Here is a 26387-nt window from a genome sequence, read left to right as displayed (position 1 = left end):
CGTGTGAGTGCTAACAATCAGAATCAGGTAGAAGAATATGTGAGCCAATAATTAAGTCATCCTCATCCACAATCAAGTCTACTGAACGTCAGATAATCATTTAAAAGAATTTTTAAAAACTTGCCCCATATCATAAAATCTAGCAGCTTGCCTTAATGACCATTCTATTCCTTTCTTCCTTTCTTTCATGCCCCACTATGAACTCCCCTAGCATCTCTTGCTATTGATCTAAACAGAATATTCTTCTTTTAAAACAATTCTAAATTAGTTTTTTTACAATTAAAGATTCAGATGCATCTGAAATCTTTACTTCTACCCATGCTCCAAAACATATATGCTCTGATTATTGTCAGGATTTATCAGTTAGCTCAAAAGTCTGTGGACTCGATCAGATGGGCATTCTCAGAGCAGCTACATATACTATCAGTCTCATTACAAAATACAGCTAGAGCTGCTCCTTTCTTTTAAGATAACAGTGTAACAGTGGGGGTTCCTTCTTTCAAACATTCTAGGGGCTGAAGCTCTCACATAAGAAACAGAGGACATATATAATTTATTTTCTTAACTCAGAGAGTTAATTACTTCAGAATCCTTTACCTCAACTGCTGAATTTGTGTGAATTTGGATAAACAGGCTTGGATCCTCAGCTGGGCCAAAATAAAAAAAAAAAGGGCATGACTGTGTAGACCAGCAGTTAAATCACTCAGCTGTGAACAAAAGGGCAAGGCCTCCCAAGGTTTTACATATATTTTATCCAACAAACACTACATATAAAGACTGCTAGAAGCTGTTTGCAAAGCTCAGGTCTCCCACTTCTAGGAATATGAAAAGTTGGAAGGTGAAGGTCTGGATTTGAATTCTTTTAAGAGAAAAAAATAACTGAGGTGTTTCACAATCTAAGCAAGTGCCAAAAAATAGTCTGGCCAAAAGGGAAAGGGAGTTACTTTTCTTTCTCTCCTCTAAATGTATTCAAAAAGCACACAGCGAACCTTGTTTGGTTCTTGAAAGAAGAACACCTGTTTCAGAAAAGAGGTTGAACACACAAGAATGCACGAGCTTTCCTAAACAAGGTGGCTGGGGAGGGCATTTATAACCTCTCCTTTGCTCTGCCTTTTTGCTTTCTGTTATTACCTTCACATAGCTTCAGGGTGAACATACTGAATACAGGTGTATCCCTGTGCAGATTTTGGTCTGAAGAGTCTAATTCTAAGACAAGATGGGCTTTGAGGGTACTTGGAAACAGGAAAGGCAAAAAGCATCCTACACAGCTCAACTGTTGATGCAGTTGCCAGAAATAACTGTTTCTGTAACATACAGCAATTTACAAGAGACCACCTCCTAAATTCTTTGTAATGTGTTATTAAGGAATTAGGACATTTGCAGAGGAGAACAGCAAGATGTTCTGCTGTCTCAAAACCAAGTTACAGCCTGTGCTAGTTTTAGGTTCCCTTGCACCATCTGAGATCCAGCCCTGGTAAGCCTATGAAAAAGACAAAAATTCTTCCTTTGACTTTTTCTTCCCATTTAAAAATAACCATCCTGAATGCTCATACACATTTACTATAAACTTCTGAGTTTTAATACAATTTTGGAAGTAAGCACCACTACTGGACCTTTCCTTCTCACTCAGTGGGCTAAGTAATTGCACAAATTTAAAACTCACATTGCTTAAATTGATCAATTTATGATTTTCTTAGAACCAATAAGCACTGAAAGCAACTCTGAACGGGCAGGTTAGCACCAATGACATTGGTATCATTGTGTTATCTGACACCATCAAACATGGCAAGAAGACTTCTACCAGCAAAAATCGGAATGTTCATTTTTCCATTGTGTTTGCTGCTAATTCAAGAAGACAGGACTTGAAAAAAACACAAGAACAACAGGGTGGTGGCTGATGCATTCCAGGCATTACTCTCTTTCTCTCTGCCTTTTTCAAAAACAAGCAAGTCTGTACATATATTGCTTTGCTATAAATAAATTCAAATTAACTTCTAAGTTACAGACTGATTTACAAATCAAAACTGCCTGGCTCACAATGTCATGATTGTAACAAAAGAGCACAGAAGCCATCGCAGACCTAAAATTTATCAAATTATGTTTTGTAGCAACACTGTTCAATCCTACTCCCTTACAGAACATTTTTGGCTCAGTTAGCAAAGTTAATTCTTGCTTTGCTTTCAGTAAAAAATTACTGCTTCAAGTTGACTGCAGCCTATGGTTTGCAAGTCTTATTTTTAACTCTGATATCAACCCAAACTATGTCTTACAGCAGCAGCTGCTGCTAAAACTACAAGACTAAAAATTGCTACACAGTTGACTTTGGCTGTGTTGGAAAATGTAGCTGTTTGCCTGTCTTTCCAATAAAGATAATATTTTTAGCTGTTAGACTGGCTGAAAAGTAGAGATCCAACCTCTGAAATTCCTGGTTGCTGCACTGCAGACTGGAATATCTACAAGGAACTTAACTGTGTATTTTCCCCTAATTTTAACACCTTCACTTCCACATTATGTGAGCAACTAAAATCAACTACTCATCCCTCATTTGGCTTTCTGCTGAATTAGTACAGCTGTTGATTTCCAGATCCTCTCTCTGGACTAGCATTTGGTGTTTCTGTGAATAATGTTATCAGCCTGCTCCAGCCTCCCCCATGCATCTGCCCTATATGCAAGAAATATAAAACTTTCTTGCAGTCTTTCCAACCCCCGCTCCCCCCCAAAAAACCAAAGCCAAAAATAAAAAAAAAAAACAACCAAACAAAAAACCCACAAACAAATAAACAAAAAACACACCAAAAAAACCCACCAAAAACCCAATTGTTTTTTCATCCCAAAGGTCAACATTGGTATGGAGAACTAAATAATGTGAAGAGCTGCTTGTCTGTTATTCAAAGCACAAAGTGATTTTATGCCAGCTGCTCCCATACACAAGTATGCAAATCAACAGTACCTCTTCCAATGTCTTTGCCTTCCATATCTTTCAATATTACTGACTTTCCTTTTGTAATAAGAATAGCATCTCCTTCCCACTTTTTGTGCTTTTTCTTTGATGCCTTACACCACACAACACTGAAATATTTCGCAAGGCAGTCGGGTGCTTCCTGAGTTGCTTCTTCCTTTGCAGTCCCTGATGTTGGCAAATTGAGCCCATCTAAAAGGGAAATAAAATAACAAAGAGTATCTCAGGTTATCCTGACAAAGCATACAGTCATTTGCATTTCAAAAAAATCAATTACAATCTATACATTTCATCTTATATAAACAATGTGGTGTATTTCCTGTCCTGAGCCGCTTATGGTAAATTTGGACTGAGAGAGAAGAGTACATCAGGACTCAACCTGAAAAAAAACCAAAATATTAAATTGTTTCAGAAAGTATGCATTTCCAGGGAAAGCAGGTTACTTGGTGCATTAGCAAGTGAGCTCCTGATTTGACACATATACAAGACGAGTGGAAAGGTTGGGAAAAAAGTAAAAGGGAAATGACCATAGCAGAAAATGAAAGCAGAGTCCTGGTGAGATGGTGCTGGGCAAGGTTCTGGAAGCAAGGACAGGAACACAGAATTCAGGAAAGGGAACACAGGCGGCCAGTAACCAGATCTGGAGCTAAAGTCATCCATACTAAGTGGCAGAATAACCATAAATGTAGTAATGCAAAATATTATTTCAACTCCTTTCCTTTCACCCTTGAAAAAAAAATAATTGTGTAAATCTTGAAACAGACCATCTCTTGAGTTCAACTCAAATGTTGTTAACAAGCTTAGATTGATTTAGATTTGTCAGCAGTTACCCAATTATAAGAGTCACAGATGTAAATATTAATAGGAAATATTTAGGTTAATAAGGTTAAGAAATCATAATAGAACAGACAGTAGTTGATTATAATATCAATTAAGAATAAACACATGCTTTCAAGAGTTAGCAATCTGAGATAAGTAATGGTAAATAAGTCCCCAGCATTACCTAAAGGAATATCTGTAGCATTCCTTTTCAGCACATGCACAGCTTCAAAGGGAGAATCAGACTAATTTTCATTAAAATACCCTTGCATTCTGGCTAAAAGCTTAAATCGGTTTGCTCCTTTGATTCCATCTGGGATTCAACACTATACAAATCTCTTACAGAAAAGTGCTTATGCCACAGACTAACCTTCCCAAAACTTCCAAGCGTGCTGGTATTTAAAGGAGAAGCAGCAAGAGGAAACTGCTCACAATAATGGTCCAATAGCGAGGCAGTTTTACCACTTCTACATTGTTTACATATTCTGAAAACTGCAAAATACTCATAAGTTACATGCCTATAACACGTGCATTTTAGCATTTACTAAAAAGGTATTATCTAAATGAAAAACGCTATATTTATTTAATCCAATTTTCTCTTCAAAGCGCTCTGAAAGTTGTATTGTCTGTATACAACCCTATGCTAATACAGTGCCTAAAGTAGATAGGATTTTCCATATGTGGATGTTTCTTTAGGGCATTAGCCAAACATCTGTAGAGTTTCCTGTGGCAGATGCCCCCATGTCCAAAGAGTAATAGAGCAACTACTGAACACTGCTATGCCACAGAAGGATAAGAAAATGGAATAGAGGAGTCCTTCTTGTAACGTCAGGGACTCTTTGTAGATGAACCCTGGTAAATGAGCCAAAGAACAATAATAAATCCTTGCAGTTCTGTAAAAATGTAAAAAGGTTCTATTGGATCTTCAATAATCACAAGTGATAAGATTTAGAGAAGTGAAAGAGAGAGAGGGGAAGAGGGGAACCTGTACCTTGCTAAAATACAAAAGACTACTTTTACTCTATATTGAGCTTCTAATTGCAAACTGATTTGACAAACAAATACAAGATTTTTTTTTTCTCCAACTGATTCTCTTGGTTTAATCAGCACCTTCTTCCCTCGTATTAAGATTTTAAATGGTTACTGCAAGAACTGGAGATTTCATTGCAGAATTTTCTTCTTCTCTCTTGAAGGATGGCCATTCACAAATGAACCTCTTTGTCTCCTCCACTGACCTCTCACATGAGTTTGGTGACCCCTGAGATCCGTTTTATGGTCATTGCTCTTTTACTCAGGGAATCCTGCATGGTGTTATCTGAACCACTGGCAGATTAACTTTCAAGGCAATAACAAGTCTTCAAACTCTTCTTATCCCTGCTTCATTTAAAATAATTAGAAAACCAATAATTTATAAACAGAGCTGGAAATTGCTAGCCTTTTGTAATAGTGACTTTTAGTGAAGAGGATTTCCAAAGCAATCTGCCCCCAGTGAGAAGCAAATCAGCACCAATATTCCATACAATACTACTATGTTCCTATGGGAAAAATAAAAAAACAAATACTCTGCAATGTTCAGATTTCTTCCCTCAATTTGTCTTCTGAATTATCATAACTTCTGTTTATAGAAAAGTTCAATAACAATTTGTTTCTATGCTACATAAATTATTTTCCTTTTACCTATAATTACAGCTTAGTTTCAGATAAAAGTGTAAAGTGTTTTTTTTAATTAAACATTTTTATGTAAAAATAATTATATCCTCTCAAAATTATCTTCCATATAATTTCCTTGCATAGAAAACCTAAACCTGTTCACCAACAATGCTGATTAGGTACTTTCATTCAACCTTCTTTTTATCTTATCAGTTTGTTTGTATCAGCATCACACCTATTTAACTTCAAAGATTTATTCCAGTGCAATAGCAGAATATTCAAATTTGATAAATACAGTGTCATAAGCTTTTCAGGAATTGAAATGAGACTGGTATGTTACTCACGGGGACTAAGTTCAGTGTTTGATACAGGGGTACAAGACAGCAACAGTTTCAGCAGAAACCCCTTGTTGCTCACTGACCTTAGACAGGATCTGAAACAGAGCTGGATTTGCTGAGACCCTGGGAGACAAACTTCAGTTGTACATTCTGAGCTCTGCTGTTAATCAGTTTCAAGTGAAAATAATAAGTAACAGGAACTATGCATGCACCACAGTACGAGAAACATCACACAACCATGCCCACTCCTTTCTCTCCCGATGAGCAAACCACCTGGCCTGGCAGTGCAGTTTGCTTAACCATGAAGAAACCACAGCAAGCGGCAAAAGTCTCTCCTCCCAGAATGAAGGCATTGGGAACTTTAAAGACATGGCTAACAGGGCTTTGAAAAACTTCCACAAATAAAGCTTTCTCTCTCTGCTTGAGAAAGCAAAGGCTTAAGTTTCAAGACATAAACCACAGCCAAACTGATATGAGGAAAAGTTTCAGCAACCTCAGGAAGGTGATGATTTACAGAAATCGGGACAGGATCCAGTAGAGGGGACGGGGAGCATTCCAATGGCAAACTAGTTTAACCAGTTTCTGATGAGCAGGATTTAGAGAAAATGCATCAATTAAGTGCATTAGGTTACTTCCAATGCAGCAAGAAAGTAGTTGCATTACGAAAGACTACAGAAGGTAACTCAAGCGTGCATTTTCAGGGGACTGTGCACTGTAGCTTTTGCAGCACTGTAAGTACACACATGTTACCACAAGGAGTGAGGGACATGGGGTCCAGTGAGCCAGGCACTCGACACCTTGGCCTGAGGTGTGGTTTAATGGATAGCTTAACCCCACCCAGCTGCAGGCTGCTGCCAAAGCCTAAGAGCTCACCTTTCCTCCCCTCTGCCCCCCTGCTTCTCATCCACTAGCTGCAGGCAAGCCAGCTCAATGAATCCCATCAGCAACTACAGTCAATACAGGGAAGGGGTACATGAGGTTTGGAACAAGGAGACTGGGAGTCTGCCCATTCTTCTCTAGCAGCTTTTAGGTTGGGGTGATTTTGAAACCATAGGACCTGTCAAGTTAACCCAACAGCTCCATAGTTGAACATTGAAAGCATGTATGGAACAATGGGGAATTTTCCCTCAACTGCTCTGAATCTTCCCAATAAAAAGCACTGTCGCAATGCAAAAATTACAACTTAAAGAAGACAGCTTTGATTCAAGTTGCGTTCTATAGCGCTAAGGAATAATTAGGAAACGGAGGGAGGCAGAGCAAAAAAACTGGACCACTGTAAAAGGAGATTTGGGCTTTGAATGAATCCCAGCTCAAACTCGATGGCAGTGCTCTGCTGCAGCCTCCACAGTCACTCTAAACACGTGTCATGGATCTTGCTCCATAGAGCCAGTACCAACTCCTTCGGAGCAGAGGAAGTAATTGAAAAGTTTCTTCATTAAATTAATTCATAACATTTTGAGAACAGATGTTTACATAGTAGTTAAATGTCTAGTTGCATATGAAATACCTACATGTTAAACACTCCTAAGATATCCCAGGAATATTTAAAGAAATATGAGACAGATAGCATCATCCTTCATTTGCAAAGCAACTTCAGTCTAATGATAAAACTTAATACTAAGCTAACATGTAAATGTATATTAGTGTGCCTCTAAGATGGAAAATATGTATCAACTCTTCTCACAACACTTCTGTGACACTGTCAGAAGTGCACAGTCAAGCTGACTTGCCCTAAACCCACAGGAATCAATGACAGCTAGGATTACATCTCAGAGTCACTTATTACAACCCAGTGCTTTGTAACCCTTTCAAACACAAAATGTTTATGTCATTAATTAATATATTAACATATCAGCATTGTTAGCAAACTTACCTACAGATGGATATTTCAAGCAGGAATATTTTCTTTGAAAAACACATTATTGTTTTACATCCAAAATTATTTTAAAACAAAAATACAAATGATCAAAAAATTTAAATATTTTTAAAATTCTGTGTCAAAGTCTCTTTATAATCTGAAATGCCAATCAAACTAGCCTCTAGATTGCTGAACATGCAATACTATGGGGATTTCCATTAGTAGATTTTATTTTACATAGCTAATAACTATCAGTCCATAGTACATCTTCCATGTTAGCAGTCTCAGTTTAAGCACACATATTCACACACATGTACAATGTCCACAGAAACTGGCAATGAAAGAAAAATCACTGTTTATGAGAACAAAAATAACAAATTAATGCAGTCATAGCCACAATAAACTCTTATTTCTTGTAAAAGCTCTACTAACTCAATACTTTGGAAAAGAATCTAAAAATCTGGGAAGAAGATAACACCTTTTTTTTTTTTTTTGGCTGACGTAAAACTTTTCCACTCTTGAAAGCTAAAAGCTCTTGGAAATAAATGTAGTTTGCACATTTTCTTAATTTCCTGAGGATTATACACTGGACATGCTCTAACTGAGGCCGAGAATAGACTTCTCTGTAGTCACAGCTCTCACTGCTCAGACCAAAGCTGGGTTTCTTCCATGCATGCCAGCAGGGAATTTTTCCTTGGCCCTCTCCTTTAGACACATCATCCCTTGTCCTGACACCAAACAGGGAAAGATGGCAGAGGGGACAAGGACATCTACAAGGAAAAGTAATTTGGGAGACAAAGCCTGAAAACGAAGATTATTGCTGATGTTAAACCAGCAGAAAACTGACAACTAAGTAAAAGACCGTAAGTCTGAGCTGGAAGCAAAGCATGCAGAGAAAGGCAAGAAACCCTACAAGGAGTGAAAAGAGTAGGAAGACAACAGATTAGGTTAGGAGAACGCATGGGGAGAACTACTGGGACAGACTGGGACTGGGGTACAGTATAAGGAGCAGAGAGAGAATTAGGATTTTCTGAGCAGGAGCTGGTGCAAGAGAAACTTACTGCCCCTCATCTCTGACCCTCAGAATTCAAGGTTCACTAAAAAAAACAGATGGCTGAAAGTCATCAAGGGAAATCAAGGGATGGCTTGGGAGAAAGAAACGAGAACAGGAGCAGATTAGGCAATGACAGGGAAAATAGAAGTGGAAAATGACGACAGAAGAAATAAGGGCAACATGGCAGTGCAACATAAAAAATGGCAAGCAGTTGAGTGCAGAAGGGCACTGACTGCACACAGACATGAAGAGCACTCAGAGCAACACAGCCTCATGGTAAACATGGTCAACTTCTCTTCCCCCATCCTTCAATTTTTTCTCTAGTTCAATTTTTAAGACTACCAAGGTAGTGTTAAAGGTAGTGAACTTAAAACTGCTATAATTGTTACACTGTTTTATGTAATTTTACAGACCCAAGTTTGGTAGCTGCTCTACAGGTGGATAGGGCTGCAATGGGAGATACAACGTAACAGATGGAGGCACTTCAGCTCCTGAACTCGCTACGTTTGACAGATCACACCCTGCAAGACAAACTCAAATAAATTCTGACTTTAGGACTAGTAGAAGACCCAGAATCAAACAATTTCTAGTGGACAAGTCCATGAAGGCAAAGCAGGATCCAAAGCTTGGATCATCATATCACTTTCCCTGAAGTCCCTTCGGTACATTCTGCTCTTCAACCTGAAAAATTTTCAGTCTTTCAGTTTCTTTGCTGTGAGCAAACATGTGCAAAACTCACTGGGCAAAACACTGCATGCCATGATATTAATGGTCTACACTGACTTCAGTGACCTCTTAGTATAGTAATTCACTTCATAACCCCAAAGGGGAAAGATAAGATTTTCAACCTTGTCTGTCTCACACAGGTGAAAACAACAAATGATATGGAATAATCTGTTTAGAAATGTTAATTTGCTCTAAAAGCCAAAAGATTAACATCTACCCATTTTGTACCCAGTAGTACGAAACTACGTCACCCACCCACTCATCACCCCCATAAGCCACCTTCCATTAAGTGAATAGTTTTAAGGTTGTGAAGTCAAGCAGAGTTTGAAGATGTCAAAAATAACAATGTTCCAGTGACCTGATCTGCCCCACTGTACATATGCATTAATGATAAAGCCTTTACAGAAAACATGCTGCACTACACTGTCATGGGACCTCTTGCTCATTCAGTGCAGAGAACCGAACTGCTGGAAAGGCAGGAAAGGCGGCAGGAAAAAAAGCTGGTGCTGCCCGTGCCATCCCTGAACTGCTTTGCTGTAAACTGCAAAAGGTGTGGGATGAAGGAGGCCGAGAATGCAAGGACTGATAGTACAGTCTTGTGGTTAAATAAGCTGAATAATGCCTTAGAGAACTGGACTTTACTTGCATGTCTTCTAGAGTTCCTCTGTGGTGTAATGGCAGTCATTTCACCCCAATTTTAGCAATAAATATTTGTCTGAGCACCTGACTTGTGATTCAGTCTCATTTGTATTAACAGTGAACACTCATGGGTGTAACTGGAAATTGTAGTTGTGAAAGATTAACTGTACAGTATAGCAAAGCACTGAGACAATGCAGTGCTCGATGATTCAGCCTGCACCTTCCATAAAAATGGGGCTTTTTGGTTTTATTCTCTCTGTGCCTCGGTTCTCGCTTTATCTCCTAAAAAGTGGAGATTATACCAACTTCTTATCTCACAAGGATTGTTGTGAAACGTAATTACATCTGGGAGGCACTCAGATAGTATCATGATGAGTAACAGAGGAAAAAAAAATAGCTAATTAATTCAAAATAGTTTGAATAGTGTGCTGAGAACAAGGGGTAGGTCTACAACCGAACAAAGAGATAGAAAGAAAATACCGACTAGTGACTCAGTGAGTGGACACAGTCCATTCTGTGAACTGGAACTGGCAAGGAAGAGTACAGAAATACAACCCTTAATCATGTACTTAATTACTATACCCAACAGAACGTGAAAGCTGGGTTCAGGTTGTGCTATTGGCAAGTTTTTGGGTACTTGAGCTTGTAAACTTAATTTTATTTTCAGATAGGAATCTTCTATATACAATAACAGAGATGTCAGATGTGCTTAATTTGAACAAGTAGGAACAATCCTATCATCACCATTTAATGAAACATTTACCTCTCAAGGGTATCCGCTGCAGAGGAGGGAGGATGAAGAGCACATACTTTCAAAATTATAGCTCCATGGTAGAAAACTATTCTTCCTAAACCTCTCAACTGTCTAAAAATGCAACTGACTCCAGCTTTCACTGTAAAAATTTAATGAACTAAGCTGAAAGCTTCTGTCAAGTCCACAGAAATAGATGTGCAACTCCTATTATCAAAGGAAAAAGCAGCATCATTGAGAATTCTGAAAGGCTGCAGGCATCATTTGGTGCAGTGAGCCAGATCAGGTTGGTAAAACACTGGAACCAGTCAAATGACATCCAAATCATTTGTTTACTACACTTCTTAATGTTGCCATCCACACTGAAAGTTGTTTTGATTAATTTGTGAAGGTTTTTTACTTCAAAAAATAAATACAAAACTGATATCTGAAAGTAAAATTTATCCTTGGGTTCTGTAAATATTGAATCTTGTTGCAATAAATTATAGTCTAAATGGGATATGAAAAAATTCCAAATATTTAAATTATCAAAAAAAGCAAATCACTAAGAAATAGTTAATCAACTATTACACAATCACAGGCTAATTGTAACCTTCTCAAAAAGCACTAATTTCTGAAGCAGCTTGCAGAGATGTAAGTGTGCATCTTTTTGTGTTTAAATGTTAATGGAAGGTACACAGCTAATCCCACATGTGGTACTTTGAAAATACATGGTTTGGCATTCTCTTAAGCATTTGCTATTACTTCTACCATTTTTTATCAAGAATAAAACTATTTCTGTACTGCACAAAATCTCTGTTCCTAAAATGCAAAGACTTTTAGATCTGTAACAAAACTCAAGCAGGCAGAAAGGGATTTATTAAGATTATGTCTCCTTCGTATTAACATCTGTTTTAGTATATACTGGAAGGAAAAACACTTTTAATGTACTGTTTGTGTTTATTAATGGCCATCTTTGATGTCCCTGTATTACAGTAAAGAGTCCTTAAAATACAAATAACCAATAAAACTTGCGCCCACTGTCACAAGCATGAAACACAATATATTCCTATCCTAAATTATTTAAACAGGACTGTTTAAAATTTATGGCATTACCCTGGGAAGAGGCACACAAGGGATGAGTCATATTTTTTTAGAATTTTCATGTGTTATGCAGCAATGATTACTTGCAGAGTGGTTGATGAAATATTTGGAAAGGGAAAGAGTAATCTTTCCAAATCAAGTTACATAACTTTGATTTACATAAGTGTAATCCATTCAGTAGCCCAAGCAAAAAAGTAATATTTATGACCCAAACACAAAACCCTAGAGCTCTAGTTGTAATTCTTACTAGGAAACCAAAACTGGAACAGAGAAGGTGAGGGAGGAGGGAAGAGAAGAAATTCATCCTTGTGGAGGTAAGCAGTGCTCACTGTGCTGCCTTTGCTGGCTCTGGATGTAAGAAAACTGAATACAACTTAAATTGCATAGAAATTCCAATGCAAATTAATAAGATGACTCCATACAGGGACCCTAAAATTCAGGATGCCTTTAGCAGAGCCTACTTTGTGGTCCTGAGCCTATTTTTGGTCCTGAGCTGACCACTTATATAAGGAAACGCTAGAAGACGTGGAGATGTGGCAGCTTTCCATCAGCAGACCAGCTCTACTTGCTATTCCCAAGGGACTTCTTTCACCCTTGATGTCACTGTAAAGCCTCTGCAGCATGTGGAGCTCCTTATCAACTCACCATATGTGTATCTCATTGGGTCTGTATATGTCTATGAACATATGCACATGTGCATGCTCAACAGAGAAGGATGAGATTTAGGAAAAGATTAAATTTACCTCTACTATATTTAATCTGAAAACAATCTTTATAGATGCCTACTAGATCTTCAGAGTTAAAGTATCTGAAACTCCTAAAATATGTTTAACTTCTGGACTGCTGAAAAACATCTTTAGTGCCATCTCAGGAGTTCACTCAGGAACAATGTGTTTTCAAAACTCAACTACAGCAAATTAGCATATACAGTTATATAACAAAAACTATTCTGAAAGGAATAGATTTTATCTAGCAGAAATAATTATAACAAACAGCAATGGCTAAATTCCCTAAATGAGCTTAATTCACTCCTTTTCTGCACACATACTATGCAGCACTCTGAATCCCAGAGCTACAAACAGTATTTTCCAGGCTATTGCTGGGTTTTTTTGCAAAAGAGCTGGGCCATTATCTACCTAGCTGAACAGTTCAACAGCTCCTAAAAACTTACTGCCCCAAAAGAAGGACAGCTGTGCTTGGGATCCTTGCTGTCATCCTCTCTGGATCTAAACAAAGTGGTTCCTTTACTGAGGCTGTCTGTCCTGTTAGTGGCAAAATGAGGGACACATTTTCTTGCTCTCATTCAAGGTGTTCACAGCTGAGAAGTCCTTGATCCACTCTCAATGGCTCAATGTGCTCAGGCTGGACAGGCTCTCCTAGGAATTCATTTATTATGGACTACATCTGAAGTGTAACGACCTTGTACTGAAAATTACCAAATTATGTGTTTGCCAATGACTTACAAATTAGACAAACTTGAATTAGGTTTTATAGGAATGGCCAAAGACCAGCTTGATGCCATGTTTTGAGTACTTTTTCGAAAGCACAAGGAAACTGGAAGACTACAAAGGAAAGATGATCAAAACTCAGTATATCCTAAACAGAGTATTCTCCAGGTAATCTGTTTCACAGAAAAAAACTGAGACATAAACAAGCACAAATGCATACACAGAGCACACACATTATAACCCAAGAGGAGGTAACAGCATAAAGTAGTTTGGCCAAACATAGTTGATGCTACTAATGTCATCTGGAAGTCCCTCACAATGTACAACCTACTGCCAAAGCTTCCTTACAATGCAAAATGATGCAAAGATCACCTGGGTGAAACCTGCACAACTTACACGTCAATTTTCTGGGGAGGATGGGGGCCTTACAATGTAGCCCTAAGCAAATGCCATACTACGATAGAGAATGTGTCAATAGCAATGTATACACACCGATTTTAATTCTATATTTCCAGCACATGCCACATATAAATGCTTTGACTTCACAAAATGTTACTCTTAGTAGTATCAACAAGTGGGCTACATAAAATTTACCTGCAAACTGCTGCTGAGTTATAAATTACTTTCTTTCACGTGACATCGTCAGTGATTAATAACAAATACAACTTGACACTGGCCAGGTTTTATCTGATGCAATTGCAGGACATGAATGATGTTGTAACTAACCACAAGCAGTCCCATATCCCTTCTCCCCATCCCCAAACTAGATAAACGTTTTGTCCTATTGCTTCACTGTTAAACTAAAGCTTAAACAACAACAACAAATAAATCAGTAATTTATAAACTGATTTTCTTATTTCAACCATGCAGAAAGTTCCAAACTTTGAAAACTGACGTATTTCGAGAAAGCCTTAGCAATACGGACAAGGATCTTACACGACAAACAAAGTAAACAAACGGCAACACACAGGCTACAGTACACAAAAAACCCCTGAGATTAGCTCAGTTGGTTAGAGTGTGCTGCTAATAACACCAACGCTGTGGGTTTGATCCCCATATGGGCCATTCACTTAAGAGCTGGACTTGATGATCCTTGTGGGTCCCTTCCAACTCAGAAAATTCTGTGATTCTGTGAAAATGACTAAGCCTTAACCAAACTAAGTCCTGACATCAACTGAGTTTAGAGGGACAATATAATCCAGTGCAATTATTTTTTCACTATACGTATGCTTAATTATGCTAATTATTGCAATTATCCTAACTACAGATGAAAATCAAGAGCCAAAAGGAAATGGCCAGGAAACAATTGATTTCTTTAAAAAACTAAATTTAATTGCATATGTAAAATACAAAAAATTCAGTAGCATTTTCCAAGTCTGCAGTTTTGCTGAAGAGCAAATAAAAATCATCTATTATGTGGAGTAACTGCTGATTAAGTATTCAATGATAATTATATGACATTCTTCTTGTGTGAGTAATACAGAGTCAAACAAGGTGTTATATTCACTCAGAGATATTTGGACGTATCAACGAATCATTCTGTGTAATCACTAGGATAAAATAGTGTGAAATCCCACAGCATGGAAGAAAGGCAGGGGTGGTGGGGAATGACAATGCCTACAGATGGCTGAGCTTTCCCTGGGTTCTCTGACCCTCATCCACCTTCCTACACACACGGATCAGAACTGAGGTTTTCAACTACTTTTCCACTGAGCAACTGTAGCTTTTGCAAGGAAGAGTTCACATTTTGCTGGCTAGCATTCAGTGGAACTTCAGGAAATTGTATCTTTATCATGGAAAAAATTTTGCCCAGACAAACTGGATGCCCCAACTATCACTATACACAGGCAACTTGGTCAACACCAAGGCAAGCACTTTTGTTTTTATCAGAGATAGAAACATAGGTCACAGAATGGCTGAAATTTAGTTATGTGTTACATAGCCAGCTAACAGACACTATTTTAACTACTGTAAACAGCACCTTTTTTTTGTTTTGTTTTTTTTGTTTGTTTTGTTTTTTTGTTTTGTTTTTTGGGTTTTTTTGTTTTGTTTTTGTTTTGTTTTTTTTTAATCTAACATATAGACAGTAACATTTCTCAAATTATTTAAGACCTAGATATTTAAAACAGAATAGTAGCATGACTAGTTAGTGATACACACTGAGAAGCTACATTTAATGCATTTTAATGTTAAAAACAATCTTTTTAAAGTCCTCTTTTTATTTTCATGTGCAAAATGGAAAAGTAAGCAACATCTTAGGAAAACAACACTTTATCATCTTCTTGAGTAGTTTTTTTTATCACATTATTGAAGTTAAAATTCACATTGAACCATTCTAAAGCAGTTTAAAACAAGATACAGGAAATTTTAAAAGACAGCTTAGCCAGGCAGCCTGGGTATCACAATTCCTTATTTGTTCCTCCCACTCAGAAACAACTCTCATTTATTTATGTTAAGCAACTTAATGGCTTTGCCTATTGGAAATTAAGTGGGCACAAGTCTTCCCAAAGAAGATAGTCTGTGCGTTTTCATTGTATGTGGGAAAAAACCCCAAGTTTGAAAATGTGTAGAAATATATATAAGGCTTCAGCTATGAATAATCTCTCCTGGTCTTGGAGTACTCTCTCCTACCAGTTTTACATGATAAGAATTCTGATCTAAGGTAAGCACATCCACTGAGATGATTCCACAGGAGTCAAAAGGTTACAGGAGGGAAGCAGGGAGGTACAAAAAAAAGCAAAATAATTAGGGAGCAGCAGATAAAATTATAGACTGATCGTTAGACAATTACTCAGATAGATGAAATTACACAAGATGCCATCACAATTATCACCTTACAGCTTTTTACTCGAATCCTAAACATAAATCCATTAGATGTTGAGAATTAAATTACTTCTAGAGCCAGTTTATTTCAGTTATCTTAGTAGAAGGACATGAACATACGGTAAAAAATTGTCCTTGCCTAAAATTACTCTGCTTGTACTATGTACATTATAAACATGCAGACAGTGAATGGCACTGCCAGATGTAGCAAAGGGAGTAAGAGGATAAGAATGAGGGTGAAGGAGGGAAGGGCTTCCTATCATCCCTTTGACACACACTAACACAGTATCATTTGCTGGAACAGTAAAAATTCATAGCACTTCATGGTCCAGAAGGACCAGCCACAGCTGTGGTGCATGTACCCAACATTAGGAATACATGGAACAAAATCCAGTAACAGGCACAGAGAAGTGAAGTCTGACTCAGACAGACAACCTGATACTGTAAAGCGGATGTGGAGTGAGAAAGAAATGCAGATTCACCAATATAGAAAGTACAATATATAGTCAGCAACACGCTGCTCTGAGAGCAATATAATGCCACTAAAGGAGGAAACGTCTATAGTGAAAGGAAATAAACACCACCTCACTAGTAAAGAAATCAGCAAGCTCCAAGGGGACTTAACAGATGTCTCCCCCTTCCCCAAGCTCCCCAAAAACCAAAAGAAACAAAACTGAGAACAAAGTAAACAAGAAGCATGAGAGACCTCTGAACTAGAGCTGCTGCCTGCAGATAAGAATGAAAGGCTTCTCACTAACAAATGAGACAAAGCCAGAACAACCAAACATGGAAGAACACTGACCATAACAGCACAGTTCTGACCAAGCTGGTGTATTTTATTTCTTTACTCATTTGCATTCCTCCCCTCCAGCACCAAGAACACAAGAGAGACTTTGCTCTACCCAGAGTCCTATTATTGCAACTACTTTGCCTGCCAGTTCAGAAAAGACTGTAAGCTTTCCAAGACTGGAAATTCCTCTGGTTCTAGTCCTCGAAATAAAAATACCATGCCAATAGAAACCCTGGAGGTCATCTCTTCATCTAGCATCAACAGAAAATATTCTTAAGTCTCTAGAGCATTTTGGTGGTCAGCATAGGACTAGCTGTAATTCAAAACCACTGCAAGACAATGAGCTGTATGGGAATTATTTTCTGAAATATTAAAAACTTCTTCATTTGCATAATATCTAAGAACAGAAACAAGAAATAGAAATTAATTCCTTACCACTGAAAACCAGAATTCTGATTTTCAACTAAAAGGATAAGATCAGACATTTCCAAACTACAAGATGAGGGCAGGTAATTCAGTGCTGTTTCCTATTTCTGAGAAGTAGAACAAATAAAATCCTTATTTATGTATTAAAGGCAGCATTTTGATTCTTGTGAACTCAGGAACTGAATGTCTCATTGAAATGTTTCCAGCTACACAAAACAGATCGATGTCCTTGAACTAAAAAATACAGCAGAAAGCCAAGGACTGTACAGAAACGATGGCCACTTTTCCAGGCACCATAATTTTCAGTGCACACAAAAATTCTCAAGACATTTACAGTGCTCTCTTCTCTAGAAAACAACTGGAAAAGTATTAGGGAACTCCGTATTGCCAACATCTGTTTTCACTGTTCTGTATTTTTCCTCAGTTTGTAAACAAAAGACTTGCTTCCTCAACTTTTCCTACCTGTAACCTGTTAAAGTTATCCCAGGCCCTGACAGTCAAGATCAATTCTCTTGTCTACTGTCACAAAATTCAACCACAATTCTTGAAGCTCCACTAGGCCCTCAATTAAACTCACATGCTCCCATTCTTCATAGTTTTCCATAAGCATCTATCCCTGTAGCTACAAAGGTAACGTGGTTCACTCAGAAGACACACAAGGAGCTTACCTCATTCAGAATCTGCTGATGCAGATCAGTGCCTCATGCTTGCATGCTGAGGTTCTGTGGGTGTGGAGAAGGAAGCAAATTTGGGAAAACACTGGTGACGGGAGCAAGGAAGAAACAGTCTCCTTCCTATTGCTTTTGTTCATTATGTTGTTGGGGCCCTCTGAGATGGGAGGCACAGGAGGAATTACATCTCCTTTGTTCTCTCTTTTTCCTTGATTCTCTGCTTCATTTCCTTTTCTTGCGCTAAAGGTTAGAGGAAGGGGAAAGTACTGTTATGGGGAATAAGGAGCCAGAGGTCTAAGGCAGTTGTGGATCCATTCATAACAGGCAGGACTTAGAATTATGAAGAAATGAATCATCTGGGACTGATGTTTTCCAGATATTTTTCTTCCAGTTATGAACGTTGATCACAACTACAGAGGAAACAGCTGCTACTAGGACAGACAGAAGAATCAATTTTATTTTTATTTGGGGCTTTTTATTTGAAACTAATCGAAAGATCAGAACAACAGCATCTATAAAAGGTACCCAGAATAACACAGAATTCTCTGTTGATTTCAAGTCACATGTTACTTACATACAGAAAGGATTTCTTTTCAGTAGCTTATAGTCCTAGTCATACTGATCAAAGGCACCTGCAACTGTCTTGGTTGCACATGCACTGTAGTAATTATGCATGCAAAAGAGGAAATCAGACATTTATGTGGTTGATCACCAGTATAATTACTATAACTGAATATACGATCATGGTAACTGTACACACAAATTACACATGCATGCAGTTTTAAAAACCAAGTGTTGCATTCATTATCTCTATTTTGATAATATCCTATGGAAACACTTCTCCACTGGAAACAATTAAAAAGTATTAGCTTTTAAAAATATGTACATTTATTCAACTGTCTACTGACATTAAAAAAATATAACGATCCAGTAATTTTGTTTTCCAAGCTGATACATCAGCAAAATCTCACCACTGTCGTAAGATTTACCAACTTGAAAAGAATAAGACATTTGAACATAACCTCTTATTTCTCCTTCTTATATGTATTTATTAACCTGTAACTTCATTAAGATAGTAAAGGTGATTATTTGAAAAAACAATGCATATGAATAAAATTTTAACAAGACCTGACTAAATTTTATTAGCTTATCACTACTCCAATAGAGATAAGTGGAAATATTTTAAAAGTTTGGATTTTTATCAATCTAAACACTTAAATGTACAGGATTTGACTACTTTAGACCAGAAGAGTTGGTGCATTCAAACGCATACGAGGTATTTTTCTAAGGTACATAAACAACAACGTGGAAAATACGCTTTCACGTCTCAAGTCCAGATTTTGATCCATCCATATTAACATACGGAACAATTCTGCATTTATTATAAAGTATATCAAAGAATATGACAGAAGTAATAAAATATTTAGATATTGCTGTATTCTGGCAGATCACGCCGTAGTCGTATTGCCTTCAGCTTCTCTACTTTGATTTTTGTTCGCAACAGTTCTTCTTCCAGTTGCTGCTTTCTTTTCAAACCATCCCTTTTTTCTTGGACATAAAGACCAATTTTTCTTTGGTTTTCTAATATTATCTGATGCTCTTCTTTCAGCATTTGTAACATCTGTGGGTCATAACTACACATTGGTCTAAAGCGTTCTCCAACCTCAAGCCTAAAAAACTCATCTCTTCTTGGTACAGGGGATGGAGACATCATCACTCTCATATCAACTGAAGATACTGATGTTGAAGGAGACCTTTCCATAATATGCACCAGCTGGTGTTCTTCCTCTTGTTCTAAGTTCTCATTTTGCTGTGAGTCTATAATCAAAGAAGGAGGAGGTTTGACATCCTCTTCCGATTGTAAGTCCATCATGACTGTCGCAGGATGGTGATCCAACATTGCCTGTGGTGAACTGGTACCAGCAATTGTTTCTTTATCGATACTAGCACTAGAACACACAAAATCATATTTAAATAATCCATTAAAAACTATTTGGAAAGGCATAGCTGTAAGTAACCAAAACTTCATTTGAATACTACTCTGCTATCTGTGCCTGGGACCCTCTACTTCATTGCCTGAACACCACCTGTACCCCTCTCTCTTTCCACAGACACAGAATGTGACACAGACACAGCCATGTCACATTCAGAATCTATTGCTATAAAGGCAGTACAGCCAATAGAGAACTACCCTTGGGAGGCCCTTCTGGCACTGAAGAAGCAAGGAAGGCTATTAGTGACATGAAAATATAAAAAAACCCAAGCACCAAGCCATGAAAGTAACAGAGGAAAGAGTTTATATAATATATAATATGATTTTACAAGGAGATTAATTGAGATTGAGTGGAGAGAAATATTTCCATCTCACAAACTTATTAATCTCCCTCTGTTCTAATGTGCTCCCTTTTTCTGACTCATGCACCCAAGTATTTGGTTTTTTTCTAAAAGGTACAATAATCACTAAATAAAATTACGCAAAGAGCCTTGGGAGAAGAAACTAGAGCCCAAATGACGACTTTGTCAGTCAGTTTGAGAATCAAGCTAATCCCTGCTCCTTCCCTTTGAATTGGCAATCTTAATATTCTTCTGAAGTTTCAAGAGAAGACACTGAAGTGTTTCCATTAAGAAAGCCTATGGTTCTCTGCATTTCCTTTCAAAAGAACAACGCCCACTTTACTCATCTGTCTTTGTGTAAACTCCTGAGTCAGCAGCATCTCAAATCATGATTTGACATTGCATTGGCTTTGATGATAATAATGGTTCAAGCTGTTCCTGACACTTCTCTACCATCGGTTGTGCTTGAAACCCTACACTTTTGCACATCACTCCTTTACTCAGGTAATGCTTTTTTAAGCCAGATCAGCTTCTTGATCTATTACAGTACAGATCTGCAAAAAATAAATACTTGCAGCATGACTGGGAAGGCAGTATAGTGTAACATGGGAACAGAAATATATTAACTTGGTATTGACAGCGAAGCCAGTGCGCCATCATGGCCATGGCTGCCTAAAACAGGGTCTCTAACTGGTGGTTGAAGATTTGAGACACTTCCCAACCCTTTGAAAACCAGGCTGCCACTACTTAACTAGCAGTTAAAGGCAGTGAGTGGATCGGTGATTAACAGAATATTCACAGATGCTCCCCAACACAAGAACCCAAGTTGCTCTCTATTAAATTGGGAGGGTGGAAAGTGGGTTTTTTTACACTTTTTAAATGTCTTGAAAGTCCTACAATTCACACACTATTTGATTATTAAAATACTGTCCTGGTTAGTAATAGATTGGGTTCAAATTCCCAGAAGCAAGAAGAAATGTAATTTGTACTTCCTATTCTCATGTAAATGCACTAACTCCTTAATAAAAATGTGGCGTGATCATAACTTCTAGATATCCCATGGTCTTCAAAACTCTCGGTTTAAAAGAAATAAGCAGTCATGGTTGCAATTTCTAAAGGACCCTGACTAGCCTGCCATCTATTAACATGAAAATACTAGACTCAATGCTAGAATTCGTGCTAGAATAAAAGCATGAAAGCTTCTCAATAATCAGTTGTAAAAAAGTTCATCAGGGTCAGAGCAATGTATTTTCAAAAAATTAAGCCTGTCAACCACACAAACTATTTTAACTAAAGATTCTTTAAAAAAACCCTGAAAACAGTCCATCTGAAGCAGGTATTGAAAACTGACCTTTCCTTAATCCCCCAAAGAAAACGCCAAGATAATCTTAATTCTATTGACTGTTACCTGAGCTGCCTATGGAGTATCAATTGTATCCCCTTACTGCCTCTTCCTCGTGCCACAAAGCTTCACCTTTTCCTATATACTTCTTTCTCACATTCCTTTTACTCCTCTTATTGAGCATCAAAAGCATTATTCTGAACACAGATTTTCACTTTTTTTAGTGCTGACTGTAATTCTGGGTTTCCTCCTTCTTCCCAACTGCAGCTTCTAATACAGCTTCCCTCCTTCTTATTTGCTGGCTCCTGGCCAGCTTCTAGCCTGAGAAAATAGGAAACAACCAGCAGGAGAAGCAGGTCATTCTGACAAAAGGAAATGGAGAGAGAGCAGAAAGAGAAAGTGAGAGAGGTTAAATAGAAGAAAGGTAAGATTTAGTCTAACATAGACTAGAGCCTCCAAGCAGTGAAAAAAATCCATCTCTCGAAGTGTAATCCACACAGAACTAAAAAACTATCAAACCTTCAGGTAACTGTGATGAGGCTTTTTTTCCTCCTTAGTCAGCCTCTTAAGAGGAAAACAATTAGACAGCAAATAGAGAAAGAAGGAATTGAGAAACAAAAGAGCTGTCTGTATGGTGGTTACTAATGTGGTTTCTGACAACTTGACTGAAAGAAAGACAAACAACAGTTACCACAATTGGGGCATGGTGTTTATAACCCTGCAGGCACCCATGATTCACCAGGTTTTGCTTAATCACAGTGAGCTAGAAATTGCTTAAAGGTGCGATTAAGAATTTGGACTCATTTTAAGTTGTATTTCCCTCCTACAGAACCTAAGCCACATCCCAGGGAGTTAAAACCCAGTACAGGGTTTATAAAACTAGGGTAAAATGCAACTCAGAGTTAAATTTAGAAGTATCAAACAACGATGTGTTTGGGCAGGAAAAAAAATAATCTTTTAAATTATATTGTTTTCTTTCAGGACACAGTGTAGTGGTTGTTCCTAAGATGAACCATTTTGGGTAAGCAATAATCAAGTCAGTGTTCCCAGACCCATAAAGAACTGCAAAAATTGTTTAAATTATAGGAGACAAACTATGGAGATCATTAGCTCTTAATCATTCACTAAAAGCGTCAGTGCTTTTTATAAGCCGATCTACAAACCAAAGTTCTCACACTATTTTTTCTCTCCCCTCCTTACAAAAGTTGGTAGTCAAGACACTGAAACCTTTATTAGCGCAATTAAAAGCCTCATTTTGTTCCAGAGAATTCTTTGGAATGGTTCCTCCAGGGGCATTCACCAGGAGCAGCAGCACAGCCCAGTTGCTTTAGACTTTTTTAAGCAAAGGACCCACAACAGCATATTTTTAGAGCATCTGGCATGTTGGGATTTAGACAATTGTTACCATTCAGTTCAACCAGTGGCACCATGAGTCCAATTCAGCGAGTGTGCGCATGCCAGGTTTTCTTAGAGTGTTACGCTGCTGCACCCACTGTCAGTACATCTGATTAAAATATGGAAAGTTTGCTTCCCATTAATCTGCTTGGGAAAATAAGAAAAATCAGAGCTTTCTCAAGGTTGCTGAGGAGTTATTTGACTCCCCGCCCCCCCAAGCTTAGTTTTTGTATCTGGAGAAACCAAAACCTGACCCAGGCATTTTTTGATCCCTCAAGGACCAATACAGAACCAGCAGAGTGTTGCAAGTCAGATATGAGGGGCATTAGCCAGCTGTGGGAGAAAGCCTGAACGCTGCCTGCCTGTATTATGTCTGGCTCAAATCTAGACAGTGTGTCTCACTTTACTGAGCAGTAAAAAAAAAAACAAACCTACCAAAAAAAAAAGAAAAAAAAAAACACTTCTAATGCTGTACCTCTTAGTTTCTCTCTGTATTTAAACTACCTCATGTAAGACACAGAACTGCTTGGAGTTTAGACTTCAATTAGCTTTGCTCCAGCTTCAGGGAACCACCATCAATGTAAGTAAAGTATAATTTAAAAAAACATTTGCACTCACAAAGGCACTGCAGTGTGGAGTCTTTTTTTTTTTTTTTAAGGGTTGGAATCAACTAAAATGTAACATGCAAACACCAGAGTAAATGAAAGAAAAAAGATGTGTGAGTGAGGTTTCTTAGCTCTGGGAACTAACTTTATTAAATATCCTGTATAAACTGCTAACAGTTCCATATGTTGCAAAATGACTGCAGTATTACCTTAAATGGAGGAGAATAGCCATCACTTTGCCAGTGTTTGAATAATCTGCCTATTAAAAGGTAGGGGAGGGGTAGAGGTTGGAGCTACTGTTTCCCTTTGATTCTCTCTTAACCCTCACTTTCCAGAGTATGACAAAGACTCTGAAACAAGCTTTGAAAGAGAGCTGAACAAAAAAAAAAAAAAAAGAATGCAGTGCTAAGTCACCATAAAGCTTCCCATAAAACAAAAGCAGTATTATTTTTGTCATTGTTCCCCATTTGGGAATTTTCTCTGATAAACATTTCCTCTAGGAGCCTGAGCACAAGCAAAAGCGTTACATAGTAGATAGGAGGCGCCATAATTTTCATTCAGTAACAAAGTAAAAAGAATTGTCTCACCTTTGAACACCGCTCCTGTCTCTTAAACACACATTGGAAATCTGTGGAATCATCTCCACAACTTTCTTGGTTGGCTCGGAAATGCTGCTTTGACAATCTGAGTGAGTCTCCTTTTGCTGCAATAGCTCCTGTTTGGCATATTCTTTGAGCCTCTTGTACAGCGTGCGCAGGCCCTGTGCAGTACGAGGAGGGCGATCTACTCCGATGGCATTGTAGTTATCAGCTATGATATCCCAGCATTTGTTTTTTTCCACTATTACAGAATGCTTATTGGTATGTTCCTCGAGAATTTTAACGTACGGCTTCACGAGTTTTAGCAAATCGAGCTTTTCAGATAAGGTAAAATTAGAAGATCTGGCCTTCCCAACCATTGTTACCTTTGAATTAAGGAAGCCGTTCCTGGAGCCACCATGCAGCCCCTAGCTCTGCTCAGCTCTTTTTCACAAACAGAAAAAGATCAGGCTTAACTAGGCTAGTCTCATTTAGGCCCACGCCTACAAGGGAGGGTTTATTAAAATTCCTTCAGCTTAAGCTGACGCAGGTTCAGGAAATCTGCTTAAGCCAAGCCTGACCTACATAAGGCTTCAGACTGAAGAAGGCGAGAAGAAACAAGCAAAATACACTTTTGTATGAAGAGACCAGACATACGCAGGATTTAGAAACATAAAGGTTTAAAGATTAGCACGTTACCCAGCTAAAAATTACCTAATTTAGCTTGAGTAACAAGCTCTGACACATCTCCCCAGCTCCCTCACACGTATCTCAAACTGAAACCGTGCTGGAGATGATTTTACGTGTAAAACGACGTCCCTCAAAAAAGCAACAATTGCTTTGTGCGAGGCGCGGCGCGTTACGGGGCGCGGGAGGCGAGAGGCGGCGGCGTGTGGAGAGAGCCCCGGCAGAGCCCCCGGCGCCATTTGCATAGAGCTGGTCCTGCTGTCAGTCACCGCGGGGCGGCATCTCCCCCAGCCGGCTGGTTACGCTCGGGCTTCGCCGCAAAGCTCGGCTTCTCCCGCACTTGGCAGCCGGCGACAGCCACCGACACGGGGGCTTCTTAAAGAGCCCGCTGCGCTCCCCGGCCGGGCTTCGGCACCGGCGGGAGCGGCACGAACGCCCCGGTGCGAGCGGGCCCCGAGCGCCGCCGCGCCGGCCCTGAGGCGGCTCGCGGCTCGCCCCGGCCCGCGGCATCGCCCCTCGGCCGCGGGCTGCGAGGAGGCACAAGGGCTGCGGCCGAGTCGTGACGGATTCACCGAGCGCGTTACAGCGTGCGGGTACCGGGATCTTCTAATATCCACCAGCAAACAAACGACTTGTATTATAACACATCCAGGCATTCTTTCAGGATAAAAAAAAATCTGATTTTTGTTAGCAAGACGTGCCTGCATTCCTAATTTCTACTCAACAACGTATCGCCTTAAGCCAAGTCTTCACATAAAAACGCACGCAAGGCTTTACATCTGTGTGGTCTAAACTAAATCAACAAATGGGAGAAAGAGAAAAACCTGCAGATGGAAGGAGAGGTGCTCTCAAACACGAAAAGCAAAAACTAAGTTTGAAAAATTACGTACTCCACTGAAAGAGTCCGGAGGGTGGAAACAAACACCATTTGAGATAGTGGCAACAGCTTCCTAAGCTTAACATGTTCAGCCTTGAAAACAAGGGAGCCTAGAAGCAAGGTGGGGGGGGGGGAGGGGGGGAAGAGAAATAATTATATAGCTTGAAATATCCTAAGGCTATAAAGATCTAGGTATAAACTTGTTTGCTCTAAGGGGAGAAAACCCAAAGCAGACACAAGCCACATTCAAAACAAGAAATTCACATTAAACAAAAGGAGACTTTTAACTGCTGAAAATCAATTAGCATTTAGAATAACAAGCACTTCTGGAACCCTTTCTAAGACTTGGCTTTCCTGTACCACCCAACGAAATTGGGACCAGTCCACTTTGCTGGAATTGCTTTCAAACCAAGATTAAATAAAGCATTTTATAGTCTGAAGCCTATTATACTCAAATTTGAGAAACAAAATACTCTTGTGGTTAGAAGCACTATATGAAAACCACCACTTTTAAACACCTAATCCTTCCCTATT

The 26387-nt window shown here is 38.6% G+C and overlaps 2 protein-coding genes across 3 annotated transcripts in view; both read right to left on the bottom strand.

Moving 5' to 3' along the window:
- The window catches only part of RAD54B (RAD54 homolog B), a 64997-nt gene that overhangs the window by 21234 nt on the left and 17376 nt on the right, over window positions 1–26387 (bottom strand). For both annotated transcript variants that reach the window (XM_027737341.2, XM_027737342.2), the window contains exon 4: window positions 2951–3151. In XM_027737341.2, coding sequence (XP_027593142.2) covers window positions 2951–3151 — 201 coding nt within the window. The remainder of the gene's footprint in view (window positions 1–2950; window positions 3152–26387) is intronic.
- On the bottom strand, window positions 18472–25382 carry LOC113996350 (fibrinogen silencer binding protein). The gene is made up of 2 exons (XM_027737344.2): window positions 24299–25382; window positions 18472–19984 (listed from the first exon to the last, which is right to left on the bottom strand). Exons 1-2 carry the CDS (start codon window positions 24667–24669, stop codon window positions 19459–19461), a joined length of 897 nt encoding a protein of 298 aa, XP_027593145.1. The 5' UTR covers window positions 24670–25382; the 3' UTR covers window positions 18472–19458.

This window comes from Pipra filicauda, unplaced genomic scaffold (genome assembly GCF_003945595.2).
Source record: "Pipra filicauda isolate LSUMZ 115617 unplaced genomic scaffold, ASM394559v2 scaffold509_size397805_pilon, whole genome shotgun sequence".
Taxonomy (NCBI): Eukaryota; Metazoa; Chordata; class Aves; order Passeriformes; family Pipridae; genus Pipra; species Pipra filicauda.
The sequence above is the reverse complement of the archived record's forward strand: the minus strand, read 5'-3'. Positions and strand labels throughout refer to the sequence as shown.

Coding starts and splice junctions, on each gene's coding strand:
- LOC113996350 (XM_027737344.2), bottom strand. CDS start 24,669: ATGGTTGGGAAGGCCAGATCTTCTAATTTTACCTTATCTGAAAAGCTC. Junction 19,985..24,298: donor GACAGGAGCGGTGTTCAAAG/GTGAGACAATTC, acceptor TGTGTGTTCTAG/TGCTAGTATCGATAAAGAAA.